General features: G+C 39.6%; 1 protein-coding gene across 1 annotated transcript in view; it reads left to right on the top strand.

The window, feature by feature from the left end:
• Positions 1-528: 528 nt before the first annotated feature.
• The window catches only part of GNAI3 (G protein subunit alpha i3), a 38,022-nt gene continuing 18,023 nt past the window's right edge, over positions 529-20,527 (top strand). Inside the window, exon 1 of the mRNA XM_046007492.1 lies at positions 529-770. Within this exon, the coding sequence (XP_045863448.1) occupies positions 653-770 (118 nt within the window). The 5' untranslated portion in view covers positions 529-652. The remainder of the gene's footprint in view (positions 771-20,527) is intronic.

The raw sequence follows: 20,527 nt of genomic DNA, 5'->3' as shown, positions 1-20,527 counted from the left end.
TCCTAGGCATGGTCGGCCTTACAGATCTTAAGATGTGAAGCGTGGCCGGCCCTAGGCTCTGCTGTTTGTTTTCATCCTGTAGATCGGGTTGAGACAACCCCAGCAGAGTGCTGTACACTTGGGAAGGGGCTTCGGGTCTCCACAGCCAGAGATCAAGGGGGCTTTTCTGGTCAGTGAGAAATTCCCAGCATAAATTCCTATGCGCGCTGTGGACTCTTATCTGGGAATCCCCACCCCTCTTCCAAAGCCTGCTGTGTGACCTCAGGAAGGCGCCACCAACTGGGGAAGCCAGTCCCTGCTTTTTCTACATTAACTCAAATAAGGCAGCCGAAAAGGAAAAGAGGCACTAAACTCGAGCCGCGCGTACCAGGCACTGGACGAGACACAGCTACTCCGCTCGGACTCACCGGTCCTCTCTCCGTACTTCCGCTTTCCGTCACTCCTCCTTTTCCCCAGCTAGAGAGTTTTGAGCAGCAACCGCCGTGGGGCGTTGCCGGAAGTGTCGTAAACGCCGGATATCCGGTTCCTTCGAGCGCTCAAGTAGCTGACGGAGAGGGCCGCCGCCCAGCAGTAGACGCTGTCTCAGTGAGCCGAGCCGCAGATTGCGCGGTGTTGAGTGACCCCGGGCTCGGTCCCCTCTCCCGCCGCCGCCATGGGCTGCACGTTGAGCGCCGAGGACAAGGCGGCGGTGGAGCGGAGCAAGATGATCGACCGCAACTTGCGGGAGGACGGAGAGAAAGCGGCCAAAGAAGTGAAGCTGCTGCTACTCGGTGAGGGGCTAAGGGCGGGGCTGGCGGGGTGAACCCGAGGGCCTATGCACTTGTGAGCCCTTGCGGGAGCGGGGGGTGAGGGGAGTCAGCCCCGGCGGGCTGAAAGGACCCCGAAGGGATCTGGAGGGCGTGACGGCCACGGGGCGGGGTGTTGGGTTGGTGGCTTAGGCCCGGGAGGGCGTGATGAGGGGGTGGGGCTTAGGATTGTAGGAATTGGGCTGGAGGGAGGGTGTGAGTCCGAGCTGGGTTTGGCCTTTAGTGAAGAGAGCTTGGGAGTATGGGGCAGGAGGACAGTGAGACTGTATTAGGAATACGTGAAAAGGTGGTAAAGGAAGAGACGATATTAGGGAAGGTTTTGCAGGGGGTTAGAGTGTGTGGATTATGAGTTTGGAACATGGTGATACTCTTGACAGGATGAAGTTGGGATGCTTGAATGATTAATGTAAATAGAGGGGCAGGTACAGAGTGTTCACTTAAGGACCCTGTCATTTATTAGCAAGTGGGCATTTTAAACTGTTTGTAAGTGGAGGAACCTTGAATTAACCAGGAACAGGAAGGTGTGTGGTTGAGATAAACTGACAAGTCTCAGGTATAAAGGAAAAGAGCTTGGGTGCAGAGGCTGTCTATCCTTTTTTGCCTTCTATCATTTTTGCTCTCTTGAGGTTTTATAACTTCTTTCCTTGTTTTTATAAAAGGGGAGGTGGTGTGAGCTGAGGAAATTTAAGGACTGGATGGTCTGAGGTTTGTGGCAAAAGATGTGGTGGACAATAGATTACATATTGGGAGTTCCTGAATAGTTGCTAGGTATGACAGACAGTGGGAATGGAGTTACCTTAGAATAAATTATGAAATTGGATACATTAAAAAAGCTGTCAAAGAATCTGGAGAGCTGTCTCTCCAAACTAAAAACATTGGCCTCAGAAAATTACTATTTATTTCATCTGACATTCGTTTTGGTCAGCTTTTAGGTACAGTCAGATGCATTTTACTCATCACGATTAGTTTAAACATTTTTGAAACTGGTTTCTAGAGGCTCAGTAAATCATATAAAGTACCCTGGCATCTGCATACCAAATAGTTTAGTCACAGTTTCTTTACTATGAGTATTTTCTACAGTTCTGTTAGAGAAGAATAAGTAGGAGTAATGGTTTCTCTAAGCAATAGAACCTCTTTTTTTTTTTTTCCAATAGAACTTTTAAAATTTTTTGAGAAAAAGAAGTTGCTTTAGGAGAAGTGCCAAATTGCCAAATTTTCATGGTGTAAAGCTCTGGAGAACAGAATGCACCACCATAACCCAAGGGTTATTTTGTACTCCAGATTGTGCTGGGTCCCCAAGCCAGTATCTTCATTTTGACATATTTAGTGGTTTGTAGATTGAAGAAGCCCTAGGAATAGCTCTTTAGATATAGGGGGAAAGTTATGCATTGGAGCTTGAGCTTTTGGTTTGAATATCTGACCTTTCATAACACATGGATTCAAACTGTAATTCTAGACTGCCACTCTGTTTAACAGGTATCATTTGTGGATGAACATGGTCTGTGGCACATAGTAGATGCTTCTTAAATATTTACTAGTGTAAACCACTTAATGTTGGAGATTGCTCCTTGGGCTCTTTCAGATGTTTAACATAAGCCATAATACTCAAGGCATTAATGTTGTCTGTATTGATTGATTGGTTATGAAATTAAAGGTGTATTTTCATCTTGCCTTGTTTTACATTAGCCCATCAGAGATCCCCTCAGGACATTAGCCTATTGTAACACAGTTATAAACTGTGAGGCTTTCTTCCAAATGGCAGGATTTGGCAGGCAGAATTTAGGCAAGCAAATGTCTGGAAAAATCTTTATTTGGGATTTTATAAATAGTGCATTTAATTAAAAACAAAATAAAACACATGATGACTTAGCGAACTGCAAAAGCAGTAAGTAAAAATCAAATACTAAAACATTTGCTTTTAATTTTTACCAATTTCATTGCTTTAAGTAAGATTTTTTAATATTCTTGAGCAAGTTAAGTCAACAAATATAAATAGTTGCAGACACAGATGCTTTTGCTTGAACCATATCATAATGCACAGAAGTTAAAGTCATCCCTTATTTTCTTTAAGCAGAATACACTCATCAAGTATACGGATAACTTTTTTTTTTTTGCTGTAGAATACCTCCTTTGATGCACATGCAAGTCATTTTTACTTCTTCACTTTGAAACTGTCAAACTTAGTCTAAGTTGAGATATATTCAGTTACCTGTGTTTTTCCTGCCACATAACAGGTGTTCATTAGATATTACTGGTTTTGTTTTTTGTTTTTTGAGGGCTATAGTGTAGTATAGTGGTAACAACATGAGCTATGAAGTCAGACTATTTTAAATTCCAATTCCATTTACCAGCTGTAACCTTGGGAAAGTTACTTAGTAAGTTTTGCTCTGCTCTATTTTCTCATCTTTAAAATAGAGAAAATAGAGGCACTATAGGAATGCTAAGAGGATTAATATGATAATAATGTAAAGTGGAATCAGCCTGGTACATAGGATTAGCTCAGTGAATATTAGTTATCATTGTTATTATTTATTTATTTATTTTTAAAGATTTTATTTATTTATTTGACAGAGAGAGATCACAAGTCGGCAGAGAGGCAGGCAGAGAGAGAGGGGTCAGTAGGCTCCCCGCTGAGCAGAGAGCCCAATGCTATGCGGGGCTCAGTCCCAGGACCCCAAGACCATGACCTGAGCTGAAGGCAGAGGCTTAACCCTCTGAGCCACCCAGGCACCTTGCTGTTATTGTTATTATTAAATCAAAAATAATGTTACAGATTATAGGTACTATAGAAATTCAAATTAAGGGCGCCTGGGTGGCTCAGGGGGTTAAAGCCTCTGCCTTCGGCTCAGGTCATGATCCCAGGGTCCTGGGATGAGTCCCGCATCGGGCTCTCTGCTCAGCAGGGAGCCTGCTTCCTTCTCTCTCTCTCTCTCTGCCTGCCTCTCTGCCTACTTGTGATCTCTGTCTGTCAAATAAATAAAATAAAAAACAACAACAACAAACAAACAAAAAAAAAGAAATTCAAATTAAGAAGCCAGGGTGGGCTGAATTAGTTAAGGAATACTTAAGTGTTACAGTTTTTTGATTACCTTTGATTTGAATTTCCTTTAGGTGTGTTCTTGGGAAGATTTTGATAATGTCAAATTAATGTTTAATCACAATATTATGTGGGAAGACAAAATTATATTATGCAACGCTTCCCAACTGGAGTGCAGTACATAGGATGGTATACAAGTGTGCTGTTTGTAAGTTTTTTTAGTTTTGAAATTACACTTTTTTATTTAAAAATTTTTAAGGTTTTTATTTATTTATTTGACAGCTTGAGAGCACACAAGCGGGGGGGTGGGGGGGGCGCTGCAAAAGGAGAGGGAGAAGCAGGCTCCCCAGGGGATGCAGGGCTCAACCTGAGGACCCTGGGATCATGACCTGAGCTGAAGGCAGACACTTAATCGACTGAGCTACCCAGGTGCCCTATAGTTTTGAAATTTTATATCATTTTCATAACTTTCTGAAATTTTGCAACAGTTGAAATGATATTTGAACATTTTTTATTATGATTTCTTCTTTAAACTTTGGAAACATGTCAGTTGCAAATATTAGGAAGGTTTATGCCAATTAGTATTTAATGTCATCTGTAATACTTTGTATTTTTTCATGTCATAATTTTATGATATGAAGAAAATACATATTATTTTTTCCAAGCCCCTCCGGCTTACTTTATAGTAAGCCTTAGAAATATTATCATTTTCAGTGTGTGCCATCATGTGACAAAAGTTGGGAAGCACTGGTATAATGAATGGATAAGAGTACTGCTTTCAGAGTCACATAGAAATGAATTCAGTTCTCACCTTCATTTACTAGGTGTGAGACCCCCTTATAACTTAGCCAGTGAATCTTATTTTCACATATATAAGGTGGGGGTGATGATGATGTGTATTTTATAATATGCAATAGGATAACATATGTAAAATGCTTAGCAGTAAGTATTCAGTATAGGTAACTTCTGTTATTATGATAATGTCTGAAAGCTTTTCATTTTAGCTACTTTTTTCAAGTGTGTTTCAGACAAATGATTTTTTTCAAATCTTTTCAAAGGTTTTCAAGGAATTTTAATAAATATTCTTTTGATATTGAAAAGAATTAGTAGTACTATAGTTTTTTAAGTTATTGAATAGTTTACTGTGCTAGCTTCAGATTTTATTTCTTGATAATTCCCCTTAGCAGATCTTGAGAAAACATTATTATGCAAAATGAGATTAATGCTTTGTTCTCTATGATATTTTTGGTGGTGGTATGTCAGAAATTAAGTTGCATTCAAAGAATTGGGATCCTCTAATTCACTTAAACCTTAAGTAATAAGGTGTTATTTCTCTTATTCTTGAATTTGACTGAAATTAGTTTAATGTAATAACGTTTTTAGGAAAACCTGAAAGACACAAATTTATAAAGTGCACATAATGTAAATGTTTAAGAGAATATAAAGAGAAGAAACTGTTGTAGTGTTTGATTTTCCCTCCAGTTTTGACTGTCTTCATTTTGGTAAAATTCTTTTCCAGTGTTTAGAAAGTTAGAGTTACCTTTAAGCCTTTATCTCTCCAGGCTATCTGTTACCTGCTTAGCAGTCATCTGTATCATACATGTAATTGAAGCTGCTTGAGCTGAATAACATTGTCTTTGGAGCACTGTTTAATTGCCCCAGTTTTGATACAGTTCTCTATGTAAATAAAGTAACCTATTTTTCATGTCTTGATATTAGTAAGTTGTAACAGAAATGAATATATCAGATACACACCAAAGAAAGAGGAACCAGAAAGACCAAATTTGTTTGACTTGTACCTGAATAATGGCCTGGTAATCTTAGAAACAAATTTCAGGAGGGTATAGTCTTTAGTGGATTTCCTTTGATTTTCAAGTTGGACTTGGAAGATACTTAAAAGTTTAAGAGATTTTTGGGATGCGTGGGTGGCTCAGTCAGTTAAGCTGCTGCCTTCAGCTCAGGTCATGATCTTAGGGTTCTGGGATCAAGTTCTGCATTGGGCTCCTCACTCGGCAGGGAGCCTGCTTCTCCCTCTGCCTGCTCTGCCTGCCGTTCCCCCTGCTTGTGCTGTCTCTCTCTCTGATAAATAAATAAAATCTTAAAAAAAAAAGTTTTAAGAGATTTGTTAAGGGCTAGTGGAGGTATTAGTGTGTTCATTGTTCCATTACTATTTTGCTGTTATGGACTTCTTTTTGTTACCAAGTGTAATTCACAAATGGGTAAATGTTTTTAATATTCATACAAAAAGACTTTGAGTTTTTGGAATCAGTGTTTTATATCTAGAAAAATTTTGTTGCTTAACTTTGAAATAGATAGTATTCTAAATTTTTTCTAGTTGCTCATGTAAATCTACTGCTGTATAGTTAGGGATGTCTCACCATGATTAAAACATACACTTATTTATTTATAAAGATTTTGTTCCTTTATTTGTGTGTGAGAGAGAACAAGCAGAGGGAGTGGCAGGCGGAGAAGCAGGCTCCCTGCTGAGCAAGGAGCTCTATGTGGGTCTCTATCCCAGGATCATGACTGAGCCATAGGCAGAGGCTTAACCAACTGAGCCACCAAGGTGTCCCTACCCTCTTGTACTGAAATTGTGCTTGTATCTCCTGCCCTTTTTTTTTAAAGACTTTATTTATTTATTTGGTAGTGGGCAAAGGGAGAAGGAGAAGCAGACTCCCCCCCGAACAGGGAGTTAGTCAGAGGCAGGGCTCAATCCCAGGATCATGACCCTAGCCAAAGGCAGACCCTTGGCCAACTGAGCCACCCAGGTGCCCCTCTCCTGCTTTTATTTATGTGGTCTGCTGTTAATAGTTACTACTCTGGTGACATGGGGACCATATAAATCAGACTTCTTTAAAGCTAATTAGAAAGGTAGCTTGCTTCTGGTCATCTTGTAATTTCCTGTAGTAGTTGAATTTTAAAATCAAAATAGTAATCACTTGAACTTTAAGAGCTTATTATGGAAATCATACACTGAATTTGGATTTCTGTTTTAGTCATGTATTGATAGCCCTAGTTTTTATACTTTTTTATTAAATGGAGACTGTTGTATGGAAATGGATTTTTCCTAGGACCTTGGAAATTATATTTTACAGATGTAAATTATAGGATTGTTTTAGAGTGACATGCTTTTGATGGAACATTTTCCCCTCTGTTTCCTGAAGTTAGAACATCAGAACTGATAACTTCAGAACAGGGTTCTGTTTGATGTAATGATATAATCACTACCATGATTTACATAGATAAAGTAGTTCTGATGTATGTATTAGGATATTGCAGTCTTAAACTTTCCATGGCAGTTATTTCAATGTTAAGTATTTTTGAAAATAAATATTGAATGACTTCAGTTTAATGATATAAATCTCTTTCACCATTTCTCAGCACTAATAAATCCTCACATATTTTGGTTCATTTCAGGTGGTTAAAAACTAATTTCCTGGGGCACCTGGGTGGCTCAGTGGATTAAGCCGCTGCCTTCGGCTCAGGTCATGATCTCAGGGTCCTGGGATCGAGCCCCGCGTTGGGCTCTCTGCTCCGCAGGGAGCCTGCTTCCTCCTCTCTCTCTGCCTGCCTCTCTGCCTACTTGTGATCTCTCTCTCTGTCAAATAAATAAATAAATAAAATCTTTAAAAAAAAACAAAAACAACAACTAATTTCCTTCCTTCCTTCCTCTGCTTCCTTTTTTTTTTTTTTAAGATTTTATTTATTTGTGGGAGAGCGTGTGCGAGAGAGCACAGGGTAGGGGGGCCAGATGGAAAAGCAGACTCCCCAGATGAACAGGGAAGTCCACCACTCAGGGCTGTATCCCAGGACCTTGACCTGAGCCAGCAGACGGTTAACCGACTGAGCCACCCAGCTGCCCCCTCTTCTCTGCCTTTTTTTTTGTTTGTTTTGGGTTTTTTGTTTTTTTTTTGGTGGTTTTTATTTTTTGTCTTATGTAAATATATTATTTTTATATCATATCTTTATTGTATTACATATGTTATATCTATATAAATATATAATATTTATTTTTATTTTATGTATCTTACATATTATAAATATATCTTATTTTTTATCTTATAAGAAATATAGTTCTTACCCTTTCATTTTTGTTACTATGGTAATAACTAAAATCCACATTCACATCTTCATCAATATTTATAGGTTTTTGAGTTTTTCTAGACTACTTACAAGTTTGTGTGTGTGTGTGTTTTGTTTTTAAAGATTTTATTTATTTATTTGACAGAGAGCACAAGCAGGAGGAGCAGCAGAGGGAGAGGGAGAACCAGGCTCCCTGCTCCGCATAGGGCTTGATCCCAGGCCCCTGAGATAATGACCTGAGCCGAAGGCAGACTCTTAACCAACTGAGCCAGCTAGGCACCCTTACAAGTTTTTTAAATTAACTTTTTATTATGGAATAATTTCACATTTATAGGAAAGTTGCAGAGATGTAAGTACATAGAGTACCTATATACTCTTCACCTGGTTTCCCTTAATGTTGACATCTTACATAGCTATGGTACATTTGTCAACATTGCACAATATTGGTACATTAATGTTAACTAAACTACATACTTTATTGGATTTCAGCAGTTTTTCCACTAATGTTCTTTTTCTGCTTCAGGACCCAGTGTAGGATGCTGCATTGCATTTAGTCAAGACTCCTTTTTATTGAGCTTTTTGGTTTTTAGTGTTGGCAGTATCCCCAGGGAGGCTCATTTATTAACTTATTTATGATTTGGTATCTCTGATCATCTTTTATGTGCACAGGTACTTTCTTAGCCTGGAGATAAATGAGAAATAGACAAAACTCTTAAGCAGATAGGGGCGCCTGGCTGGCTCAGTCGTTAGGCAACTGCCTTTGTCTCAGGTCATGATCCCAGGGTGCTGGGATCGAGTCCTGCATTGGGCTTACCTGGGCGGGAAGCCTGCTTCTCCTGTCTGTCTGCTTGTGCTCCCTCTCTCGCTGTGTCTCTCTCTCTCTGTCAAATAAATAAATAAATAAAATCTTAAAAAAAAAAAAAAGCAACTCTTAAGCAGTTAAAGTTGTGGAGATACAGAAGTAAACAGTGGTTAATACGTGTGGAATGTAGTTACAGAAGGAGTAGCTGATTTGGGGAGGAGGATGAAGAAACATGTTAGGGAAGTCCTCCCAGAGGAGGTGATATCTGACATGGACCTTAAGGGACAAATAGGAACTCTTAAGACAAAGACCAGAGGGGAAGTGCATCCAGACAGAGGGAGTAATATGTACAAAGTTAGATGCAAAGTTAGATACAAAGTTAGAGCAAATAGTTAGATTTGCCTGGGATAAAGGGTTAGTATAGGAGGAGTGTGGGAGATAACGCTGGAAAGGTGTGCAGGGGATTTGGAGAGTGTTGATTTTAGTCTTTAAAGCCATTATTTTATTTTATAGGTAGAAATAAATATAGATGTAATTTGGGGGAAGTCATTTAGGGACTTTGCATTCTCCTCCCTCATTCCACTGCTAATTTATGCTGTAATAAAAGATTAGTAAAAGTAAATACATGTATGAATCCCAAACTTTGGGGTCTTGACTTAAGGCATTGATGAACATTTATATGGTAAGGGAAATTAAAATTGTAAGAGTCCTTTGATCTGGCAACTCAGTTTATAATGGTTTGTTATTTGTGAATCTTTTAAATGTGGTGTTTGCATTTGATTGAATAGATATGTAGAAAAGTGCTGTATGCTGCCATCATTGTTTGGGACACAGGTAAATGATTCTAACATTTTTAAGTGTAAAATTTAGGGATGTATGGGTTTTGGTGAATGGATGTAACATTACAATTAACTTTGGAGGACACGCCATTACATATAAAAATTTATTTGTATGTTTTAAAACTGAGTATTTTACATTTCTATCACAAGAAAATTTTGAGGCAGAACTAGAAAGAAATACACCTTTGCAAAAGTAGTGTCAGTCATGTACAATGTACATACCATATAATTTAGCGTTAGCACCAAAATGGCTATTTGGTGCTCTGCTTTTAAAGAAATAAAAGGAAACTTACTCACCAGAGGCCAAAATTAGAACATTGAGGCAGCCAGAGGATAATTCCTCTTCTTGCTCACAAATAACTGCTCCCTTAAGCATTCTTTTTATATATCACAAAAGTGAAGAAGAAATCCCACTCTCCTTCTAATTGTCCAGTTGCCCGAAGAGAACACATGATCTTTTAGTGACACTCAAGTTACCTTTTTCATATCCTCAGGTGATAACATTTTGAGGAGAGCTTTGTGGCGAAGTGAGCTACTTTAGTCTAGGATTTCACATATTGTGATCTCGAAGTTCGGGATGACTTTTTCTGTATCTTCTAGGGCAGAGTCCTCAGATAATCTGATTGGTTTTACTCATCTTTTGAAGCTTGGACACACAGGATGTAGGCCCTCTGTGAGCCTATGACTGAGTGGTTTCTGTGTCAGGTGTTTACCCCTATCTAGTCACAGAGACGTGACTCAGTTATGTGGGGGATTGCCTACTGAGGAAGCTAAGGAGAGATTTCTCCAGGTGTTATGGGCAGGCATATATTCTGAAGTTATGTTTAATATATCAGTTAAGGTGTGTTTTGTTTTAAGATTTTGTTTATTAGGGAGCGAGAGAGAGAAAGAAAGAGCAAGAGCACTACTGGGGGAGGGGCAGAGGGAGAAGCAGACTCCTGGCTAACCACAGAGCCCACACAGAGCTTGATCCCAGGAACCAAGATCACGACCTGAGCTGAAGTAAAATGCTTAACTAACTGAGCCACCCAGGCACCCCTGTATCAGTTAAGTTTTATCAAAAACTTCTTATATGTGCTTTAAGTCTTTTTGTCTGTTGGTATGTGATTGCTTCCCAGAAAACTCTTTTTCAGGGGCACCTGGGTGGCTCAGCCTGTAAAGCTGTTGATGTTGGCTTAGGTCCTAATATCAGGGCTGTGAGATCCAGTCCCAGATCGGATTCCATGCTGGGCTAGGAACCTGCTTGAGATTCTCTCTTCCTCTTTCCTGCTCCTCCGCTCTCCCTCTCTAAAGGAAAAAAATCTTTTTCACAGTAGAGACTTATTATCTCTGTCCCAATCACAATGTACTGCTTTTACCTTTAATATATTCATTCATTTATGCATTCACTGAACAAGTATTTGAGTACTATGTTTCATGCACTCTTTTAGGTGTTGGGATATAGGATGTTCAGGACAGATTTGTAGCAGTTTATTTCACTGAACTGGATGTTGGGTGCAAGGGAGCTGGGGCAGGGGTTGAGAGGTTTAGAGGGGAATAAGGAGAATAGAAGCTTGTGAGTGAGTTCGACTGTATTGTCAGGTGTAGTTGTGGGGTGGGAGTTGAAGACCTTTGCCGGGAAGGGTGTGGCGCTGAATAAAGATAGCAGAGGAATGGAAATCTTCTGTTTCTGTTAACTGCCCACATTGAAAATTCCATTCATGGCAGCTGGCATTTACAAAATGTGATTAGGCAACTACGGAATCTCATGGAAACTCAAGCCTTTCATCCCATAGTTATTATGTGCCTACTCTGTCCCAGATATGGGGGGGTAATAGAAACAAAAAGAAGGCATTGTTTTGTGCTTTCGAGGAGTGTGCTTTTTTGAGTTTAGGACTAATGGAGTCATAAACAGGTACAAACCCAAGTAATGACAGTAGTTTGACCAAGTACTAGTGTTGTGGTGTTTGACACTAGCTAATAAGGGCCAGGTTGAGCCTTGTCAGGGTGCCCTTGAGAAAGAAGTACACAGATGTGGAAGGGTTTTCAGTTCATACTAGAAAGAGTTTAATTATCATTTTAGTAAAAATCAAGAAAACCAATTAGTTTATGAAATGCAAGATTAGGATCTGAAAAGATAGTCAAATGATTTTTTTTTAGAGTAGTCAGAGCTGGCTAGAGATAAAGAGGCTGGGAAGGACAGTTTAGGACTTAGTTTTGGAAGTTAATCTCTAGGACTTCTGCAGAAAGGGAAGTCTGTGTCAGCCATCAGGAGTACTATCTCCCTTAAGAGGGAATGGAGATGGTTTTGGCAAGGAGTTGGAAGTTTGAGTTGAATAAGGTTTCAAGGATGTTCATAAGTAGAGGCTTGGTGCGCTTAGAGGGACAGTGGCGTAGGTACAACGAATATTTTGATATTTTAGGCTGTGGAAACTTGCTGATTTCACAGATAGATCTAACTTCACCATGAGACCACACATTCCTTAACTTATTTGTATTTGTGTCCAGCAGTTCCAGGCACATACAAGAGATATATTTGGTTAAAAAAAAAATTAATTTGCTCCATAATGTTTTTCCCATTTGTAATTCTGCTAGCCTTTTCTTTTACTGAATTAGGGAGCAACTGGTTTTTGTATTAAGTATGGTACTTTGAAGGGCATTTTGAATGAATTGTCATTTTTTAACTTTAATCTGAATTTTTACTCCCTTAGTTACTTAGGCCTGTAGATAAGAAGAAATCAGTGGGAGCGATAGATAAGCTTATTATTGGAAATAGCATGGACTGTGTTGCTGTGATCTTTTGTTAGAGATACTCGCATTTTTTCTTAGGACTAGCAGTATAACTTGAATATTCTGTTAGTTTAAGACTATGAATTATAGAATGCCTTCAAGTAGGAATATAGAAGGTTGGCAGCCAGGCAGCTCTTCCTTACAATCCTGATCAAGAGGGCACAAAGAATACAAAGAATTACATTGCTGCACTCTTTAATTCTTTGTATTCTTTGTGCCCTCTTGATCAGGATTGCATGATTGGAGAGCATGCTGATCACTGTATAATGGCAGCTATTTTGAATAGTTGGGTTAATATGAAGATGTGGATCTGTGGTTTGCTTTGAAGCCTCTGTGTGTCAGAAGTAGAGATTTCATCTGTTTTTAGCATTATAATAATTGTAGTCATAGAATGTTAGAGAGAAACCATAGGGCACATCTAGGCCAAAACCCTTCATGTTTTATATATAAGGAGATAGGCATTGTAAAGTTAGGTGACTTGCTCAAGATCACACAGCTAGTTATGGTAGAGTTAGGACTAAAATCTATTCTTCATTGAATTTATTACTGTGTGGTATTATTGACTAAGAAAATCTTTTTAAGTGATGTTAGAAAAATCAAATATATGTGCTGATCAGACTTTCAGCCTGCTGTGGGAGGAAGGCTGTTTAGGCCTGTTTGCGTCATATGTTGCCATGTATCTGGTAAAGGGTGGGGTGCATGGGTGGGCTGTGGAGAGACCAAGAAGAGTGCCTTGGTCTAGCACTGGCTAAAGTGTTATCTAAAAATAGTGCCATATTTGGGCTATGCAGACCTCCAGAAAGAGGGCTATGTCCTAGTTATAATGTGTGCTTTTAGAAATTTCAGGATTTCTTCACAGAAACAAAGGAGTATTTAAAAGGAAAGAGGGAATAACCACGAGTACTCATGATAGTGGTACAGAAACCTTTGAGGAACATTCAAGGAAAAGCTGTAAGGAGTACAGATGGGTGAGAATGTGGGAGAGGAGGTAGAAGTAGTTAGGAGTAGCTAAGGGCTGAAAATATATTTAAGGAAGAGACTGTTTTTGTTCCTCATGGTGGGGTAGAGAAAATGATTAATGGTTTGACATAATTTGCTGTGGCATTTACGGTCTAAATTGCTCTTTTAGCGTGTGAATCCAGACTTCATCTAGGGTTTATTATTGTGAACTAGCTGATAAGTAGTTATATCATTTCTGCTGGGAATTTGAACCAACCTCAAAATCTATAAAGAGGTTTTATTAAGTTAAACTTTTGGGGACTTAACATTACTGAGTGGTATTCCAGTGAAAACAGCTATTATTATTATTATTATTATTATTCATAGCTGGGTAACATTTATTGAATATTTACAACAGCAGGTACTGTTCTAAGCATCTCCTATTGACCCTTGTTTTACAGATAAGTAAGTTCATTGTGCCTGAAGGCAGGGAGGGTAAAAGCATAATGTAGTTCCTTGGACTGGCTTTAAGTTTTCTTTTAATCAAAGTGGAAGAGGCAAAAAGAGAAGATACTGGGTGACAATGTTTCTGAGTATCAGCCATCTTTTCGTGTTAATTTCTATGTATTTTATTTATTAAAGATTTATTTGAGAGAGAGGAGAGAACAAGAGCTGGGATGTGGGGCACAGGAGAAGGATAAGCAGACTCCCCACTGAGCAGGGAGCCCCATGCTGGGCTCCGTCCTGGGACTCCAGGATCATGACCTGAGCTGAAGGCAGATGCTTACCCGACTGAGCCACCCAGGCACGTCTGGCATCAGTTTTTAAAATCAGTGTTACGGGACTCCTGGGTGGTTCAGTCTGTTAGCTTCTGCTTTCGGCTCAGTTCAGGATTCCTGAGTTCTGAGATCAAGTCCTGCAGTCAGGCTCCCAGCTCCGTGGGGAGTCTGCTTCTCCCTCTGCCCCTCTCGCTGATCAAGCACGCTCACTCTCTCTCTCTCCTACAAAAATGGATAAGTAAAATCTTTTAAAAAAATAACATCAGTGTGTATGTTAAGTTGAATGTGTTTACTCATGATGGCCTATAAAAATTTTGCAAAGACATTATCACCATCTCTTGTTTTTCATACCTGTAATGTAGTATATATTGCAGGAAGAAGTAAGGAGAACACATGCTGGTGTCTGCTGTCCAGTAGCTCCTTAAAAATAAAATTTAAGATGTTTTTAGGTAAATATAATGATTTTACAATAGACTGTGTACTGGTGAATTATTTTTCATCAGACCTTCTTGGTGATCATACTTACCTGCACACATACTTCTTACTCATTCTATTTGATTTTTTTTTTAAGATTTTATATATTTATTTGACAGAGGGAGAGAGAGCAAACAAGCTAGCATAAGCAGGGGGAATGGCAGAGGGAGAGGAAGAAGCAGGCTCCCCGCCGAGCAAGGAACCTGACTTGGTGCCCCACACCAGGGTTCTGGGATTATGACCTGAGCCAGAAGCAGATACTTAACCAGCTGAGCCACCCAGGTGCCCCATTTGATTGTTAATAAGATTTTTCTAGGGGTGCCTAGGTGGCTCAGTTGTAAAGTGTCTGCCTTCAGCTCAGGTTGTGATCCCAGGGTCCTGAGATTAAGCAGCACATCAGGCTCCCTGCTCAGCGGGAAGCCTGCTTCTCCCTCTCCCACTCCCTCGCTTGTGTTCCTTCTTTCGCTGTCTCTCTCTCTCTCTCTGTCAAATAAATAAATAAAATCTTCCCCCCCCAAAAGAAGATCTTCTAACTTAATTTTACCCTTTCATCCTCTGCAGGATTACCTGCCCTCTTTTATTGAGAAGACCATCTAACGTGTCTATTTCTCCCCCTTTTCTCTCAAAAATGTCTATAACTCCCCCCATTTTTCCTTTCTTCCTCTTTATATAAGATGTCATTTATTTATATGTTGTTTTAAGGATGAGTCTTCTTTTTTTTTTTTTTTTTAAAGATTTATTTATTTGACAGATAGAGATCACAAGTAGGCAGAGAGAGGCAGGCAGAGAGAGAGAGAGGAGGAAGCAGGCTCCCCGCTAAGCAGAGAGCCCGATGCGGGGCTCGATCCCAGGACCCTGGGATCATGACCTGAGCTGAAGGCAGAGGCTTTAACCCGCTGAGCCACCCAGGCGCCCCAAGGATGAGTCTTCTAAGTTGAACTGATTCCATTCCCTCCTGTTGTTGGGACAGGCCTTTTTCCAGACCTTTTCCTCTGTAAATCCTGTCCCCTGCCCATTTCCTTCCCTCCTGCCTGAAGTCATCATCAATTCCTGCCTCTCCAAGCCATAGTTTGTATCTTTGCAGTTACTTTGAATTCCAGTTCCATTCTTTGTTTCCATAATATTACTACCCTGGTAGATTGAAGATGGACAAATGAATTTCTCCTAAAATTTGTGATGAATTTTGAAAGAAGATAGGTTAAAAGATGTAAAAAAAAAAAAAAATTAAGTTCCAAACATCACATAATATGTATTGTGGGAGGGAGATGAGATGTGAGAAGCAGTTTAAAACCCAAGAGCGAGATGTTATTAGAGAGGGAACTTATTACTGAAGTTTTGGAGCAAGAGGGTTGAAGTAAAAATGAAGAGTTTAGGGGCGACTGGGTGGCTCAATGGGTTAAGTCTATGCCTTTGGCTCAGGTCATGGTCCCAGGGTCCTGGGGTTGAGCCCTGCATCCCGCTCTCTGCTCAGCAGGGAGCCAGCTTCCTCCTTTCTCTGCTTGCATCTCTGCCTACTTGTGATCTCTGTCTGTCAAAAAAAGAAAAAAAAAAAATCTTTAAAAAATGAAGAGTTCAGGGGCGCCTGGGTGGCTCAGTGGATTAAGCCTCTGCCTTCAGCTCAGGTCATGATCTCAGGGTCCTGGGATCGAGCCCCGCATCGGGCTCTCTGCTCGGTAGGGAGCCTGCTTCCTCCTCTCTCTCTCTCTCTCTGCCTACTTGTGATCTCTCTGTCACATAAATAAATAAAATCTTTAAAAAAAAAAAAATGAAGAGTTCAGACCTAATAATAAAGGGTTATAGAAAATGTTAGAGAATTATTAGTGCCATTTAGAAATGATAAGAAGAGGGACTTTGAGCTGGAAGTTTCAAAAAATTAGAGCAGTAACATACAGTAGGTGCAGTGTCAGGCTCAGCCATGTGAAGAATAATAGAAAGGATTAATTTGAGAAATGCATAAGAAAAGAGATTTCATTACAGCTCGATGTAAGGCAAGAAGAGTGAGTGGGTTCCAGATGATTCTTAGATTTCGTACTTGGAAGAAAGGTAAGATAGTAGCACTTCTTGCTGATCTGGAAGCTGCATGGGTCAAAGACTTGGTATAAAGCAGTTCTCCCCCCCCCCCCTTCATTCTTTATTTCTATAAAATGCCCTGGAATGCCCAATAAGATAAATCTTATATTTGTATTCAGTAAGAGGTGCCTTTAAGAGGTGAAACTGGATGCCTAGTAAAACCTTGGGTAGATATATGTAGTTTGATAGTAAAGAGAAGGACAAAGGGACATCAGGGAACCTTGAAAAAACTTGAGAGAGGCAGGGCAACATACTTCTTTGAAATCAGCACCTTCATAGGATAAACTTAATGAAATGGGTAGAAATTGTTTCTTTTTAAAATTTTTTTAAAGGTTTTATTTATTTATTTGACAGACAGAGATCACAAGTAGGCAGAGAGGTAGGCAGAGAGAGAGGAAGGGAAGCAGGCTCCCCGCTGAGCAGAGAGCCTAATTCCGGGCTCTATCCCAAGACCCTGGGATCATGACCTGAGCTGTAGGCAGAGGCTTTAACCCACTGAGCCACCCAGGCGCCCCTAGAAATTGATTCTGAGAGTAATAGACCCTTGATTATTTAATTCAGTCCAACATAAATGGTAGAAATCCTGTTTTCAACATGTAAAAGAATGTGAACATTAGTTCATTGACCTCTGCTTTTCATAGTAAATTTAGTAACTGGTGCTAACATGGGATCATCTAGGAATTTTGTGTCTTAAACTAGTATTTCAAATATAGCTGGTATGCTTTTGTTTTCTCTTCAGAATTGAATCTATTTTTTTTTTTTTTTTGTAGGTGTGCATGGCAGAAACACTTTTTAAAAAAGATTTATTAGAGAATGAGTAGGCATGCAGGCAGGAAAGCAGAAGTGGGGAAGAGAGAATCCTCAAGCAGATTCCTTACTGAGCACAGAGCCCAACAGGACACAGGGCTCAGTCCCAGGACCCTGAGATCATGACCTGAGCCGAAATTGAGAGTTGGCTACTCAACCGACTGAGCTCCCCAGGCACCTCTGGAGAAAGCACTTCTTTCTAGCAGTATCATTAAAAAGTTCTTTTTGTGTTAGTTAACATAAATAATTAGTGCTACCCCTATTTATTATTAGATGATAAGAGCAGAGATAAAGTCAAATAAATATTTCCTTTTTGAGTCTGTAAAAATGTAGATGCCTGGAATTTTTAAATTATTTGAATTTTATTTTAACTAACAGTTTGGGTTGGTAGTGTTGAGAAATATTTGGTAAAGGATCATGCTTATTAAGCTTTAGTAATGTATCTGTTCAACAATACTTTCTTGCCTAGTCAATTTATGTCACACCCAGTTCTAGGCCCTGGGAATACAAGGAAGAATAAACCATTATGCGGTTTATATTTTAGTGAGATAGAAAATGAACAGATTGTAGTGTGAAGAAGTGATAAATGCTTTGAAAAAATATAACCTAGAGTGGGGAGAGAGTATGGTGGGGTGGGGACTATTTAAATTAGTCAGGGAAGGCTCTTTTGAGGGAAGAAGAAAGTCTTACAAAAAGTTACTCAAGGGGTGGTTAGGGGAGTAGGAAAGGAATAAATGAAACAAGATGGGATTGGGAGGGAGACAAACCACGAGACTCTTAATGTCACAAAACAAACTGAGGATTGCGGGGAGGGGGGGGCCGCGGTTATGGACATTGGAGAGGGTATGTGCTATGGTGAGTGCTGTGAAGTGTGTAAACCTGGAGATGATTCACAGACCTGTACCCCTGGGGCTAATAATACATTATATGTTTATAAAAAATTTAAAAAAAGAATAAAAATTGAAACCTCTATTAAAAAAAAAGTTACTCCAGGCAGAGGGAATAGTAAATGGCAAACAGCATGAATTAGGATCTAGCTCATTGAGAACCAGTTTGGTATGTTGGAAGAAAGGCAAGAAAACTGGTCTGACAGGAGCAGAGAGAATGAAGTTGAGAATGATAGGAATTGAGGGTAAAGCGATACGCAGGGGCCAGAGCATGTTTGACCTTATTGCCTATGAGTTTATTTTTTTATTTTTTTATTTTTAAAGATTTTATTTATTTGACAGAGAGAGAGATCACAAGTAGGCAGAGAGGCAGGCAGAGAGAGAGGAGGAAGCAGGCTCCCGCTGAGCAGAGAGCCCGATGCGGGGCCCGATCCCAGGACCCCGAGATCATGACCCGAGCCGAAGGCAGCGGCTTAATCCACTGAGCCACCCAGGCGCCCCTATGAGTTTTATTTTGAGTGTACAGTTGAGATACAACATGGAGTTAGAGGTGCCAACACCTCCACACCCCACATACTGAAAAATTTTCATAAAACATTTTGACTCCCCAAAATTTAGTAACCTGTTGTTGATTGGAAGGCCTACCATAATATAGTCAGTTAGCATATATTTTGTTTCTTATATGTATCATATATTGCATTCTTACAATAAAGTAAGCTAGAGAAAAGAAACTTATGAAGAAAACATTACAATACTGTGTTTATTGAAAAAGAAAAAGAAAAGAAAAAGTCATGTGTTAAGTGGACCTGTGTAGTCCAAACCTGGGGACAGAGTTGTGACATGATTTGATTTATTTATTTATTTATTTTTAAACAAAGTTCAGTGCAGCTACTGAGTAGAAAACTAGCTATAGGAAAGTCAAGGTCTCAAGTGGTGGACCATTTAGGAAGCTAGGCTTGTGGTTTCCAATGTATTCATGTTGGTCAATGTGGTACAAGAAAAAACTGTTACGGTGTATTTATACCTTTTTTAATTTTTATTTTTTTAATTAAGCTGGGGAGTTGGGAGGACCTGGTAGTGGGTATTAAGGAGGGCATGTATTACAAGGAGCACTGGGTGTGGTGCATAAACAATGAATCTTGGAACACTAAAAAAATAAAAATCCATATCATGGATTCTTAACCAAAAATAAATAAATAAAGAAAATGTATATGCAGTATTGAGAAAAAAATTAAGCTTCATTAATATTTGATACACATATTTGTACTGGTGCCACATTCCATTTGTGTATTAGTTACATGTGACCTACCATTTTTGGCTTGAGCAACTGGGTGAGTGCTGGTATTTACTGAGGTGAGAAAACAGGGAGGAACAATTCATGTTTGGGGGTAAGCATAGGGAAATAGTAGCTCAATTTGGGGAATTTTAAGTTTGAGATGCCTCTTAGAAATCTAATGTGATTTATCAGATAGGTGATTTAGATGTATGACTCTGGAGCCAAGGTGAGAGAGAATAAATTTGGAAATCATTAGCATCAAGGCAGTATACAACAACTTTGAAGCCAAACTGTGTGAATACAAATTTCAGCATTGCCACTTACTGACTTTAATCGTGGACAAGTTAACTTGTCATCTCTCTGCTTCATTTACCTCACCTATAAAATGGAAATAAGTGTTTGCCTCGCCAGGTTATTGTGAGGATTAAATGAATTAATAAAAGCAGAGTGCTTAGAGCAGCATCTGGCATGCAGTACACACTAGATACTATTATTATCAGTTTATGAATGGTGTTTAAGACCAGGAGATTAGATGAGATGAGCTAGGAAATGAATGTAGGTAGAGAAAAGGGCCCAAGGAAGGAGTGCTCAAATAGTACAACCTTTAAGATTCAGAGACAGGAGAGAGGAGACTGAGGGGTAGGGTAGGGGTACTGACCAGGAAGTTGTGGGGTCTGGAAGCCTGCCTACTGAAGGCAACATTTCAAGGGAAGAAGTCATCATTGGACAAATTCTTCTCAAGAGGTCGAGTAAGATGAGGACCTGGAATTGCTCAATGGGTTTGTTAAAATGGAATTTGTTGGTGACCATGAGAAGTGGTTTCAGTGAGAGTGGTGGATAGGAATATCTGATTGGAGTGGGTTAAGGAGAGAATTGGAGGTGCAGAATTGGAGAACATGAGTATAGACAACTCAGAGGAGTTTTCTGCAAAGAGGAGAGAAAAATAGAGCGGTAGAGGA

This window comes from Meles meles, chromosome 1, assembly GCF_922984935.1.
Source record: "Meles meles chromosome 1, mMelMel3.1 paternal haplotype, whole genome shotgun sequence".
In the NCBI taxonomy this organism is placed as follows: Eukaryota; Metazoa; Chordata; class Mammalia; order Carnivora; family Mustelidae; genus Meles; species Meles meles.
Note: the sequence above shows the minus strand (reverse complement) of the source record. Positions and strands in the feature narration are given on the sequence as shown.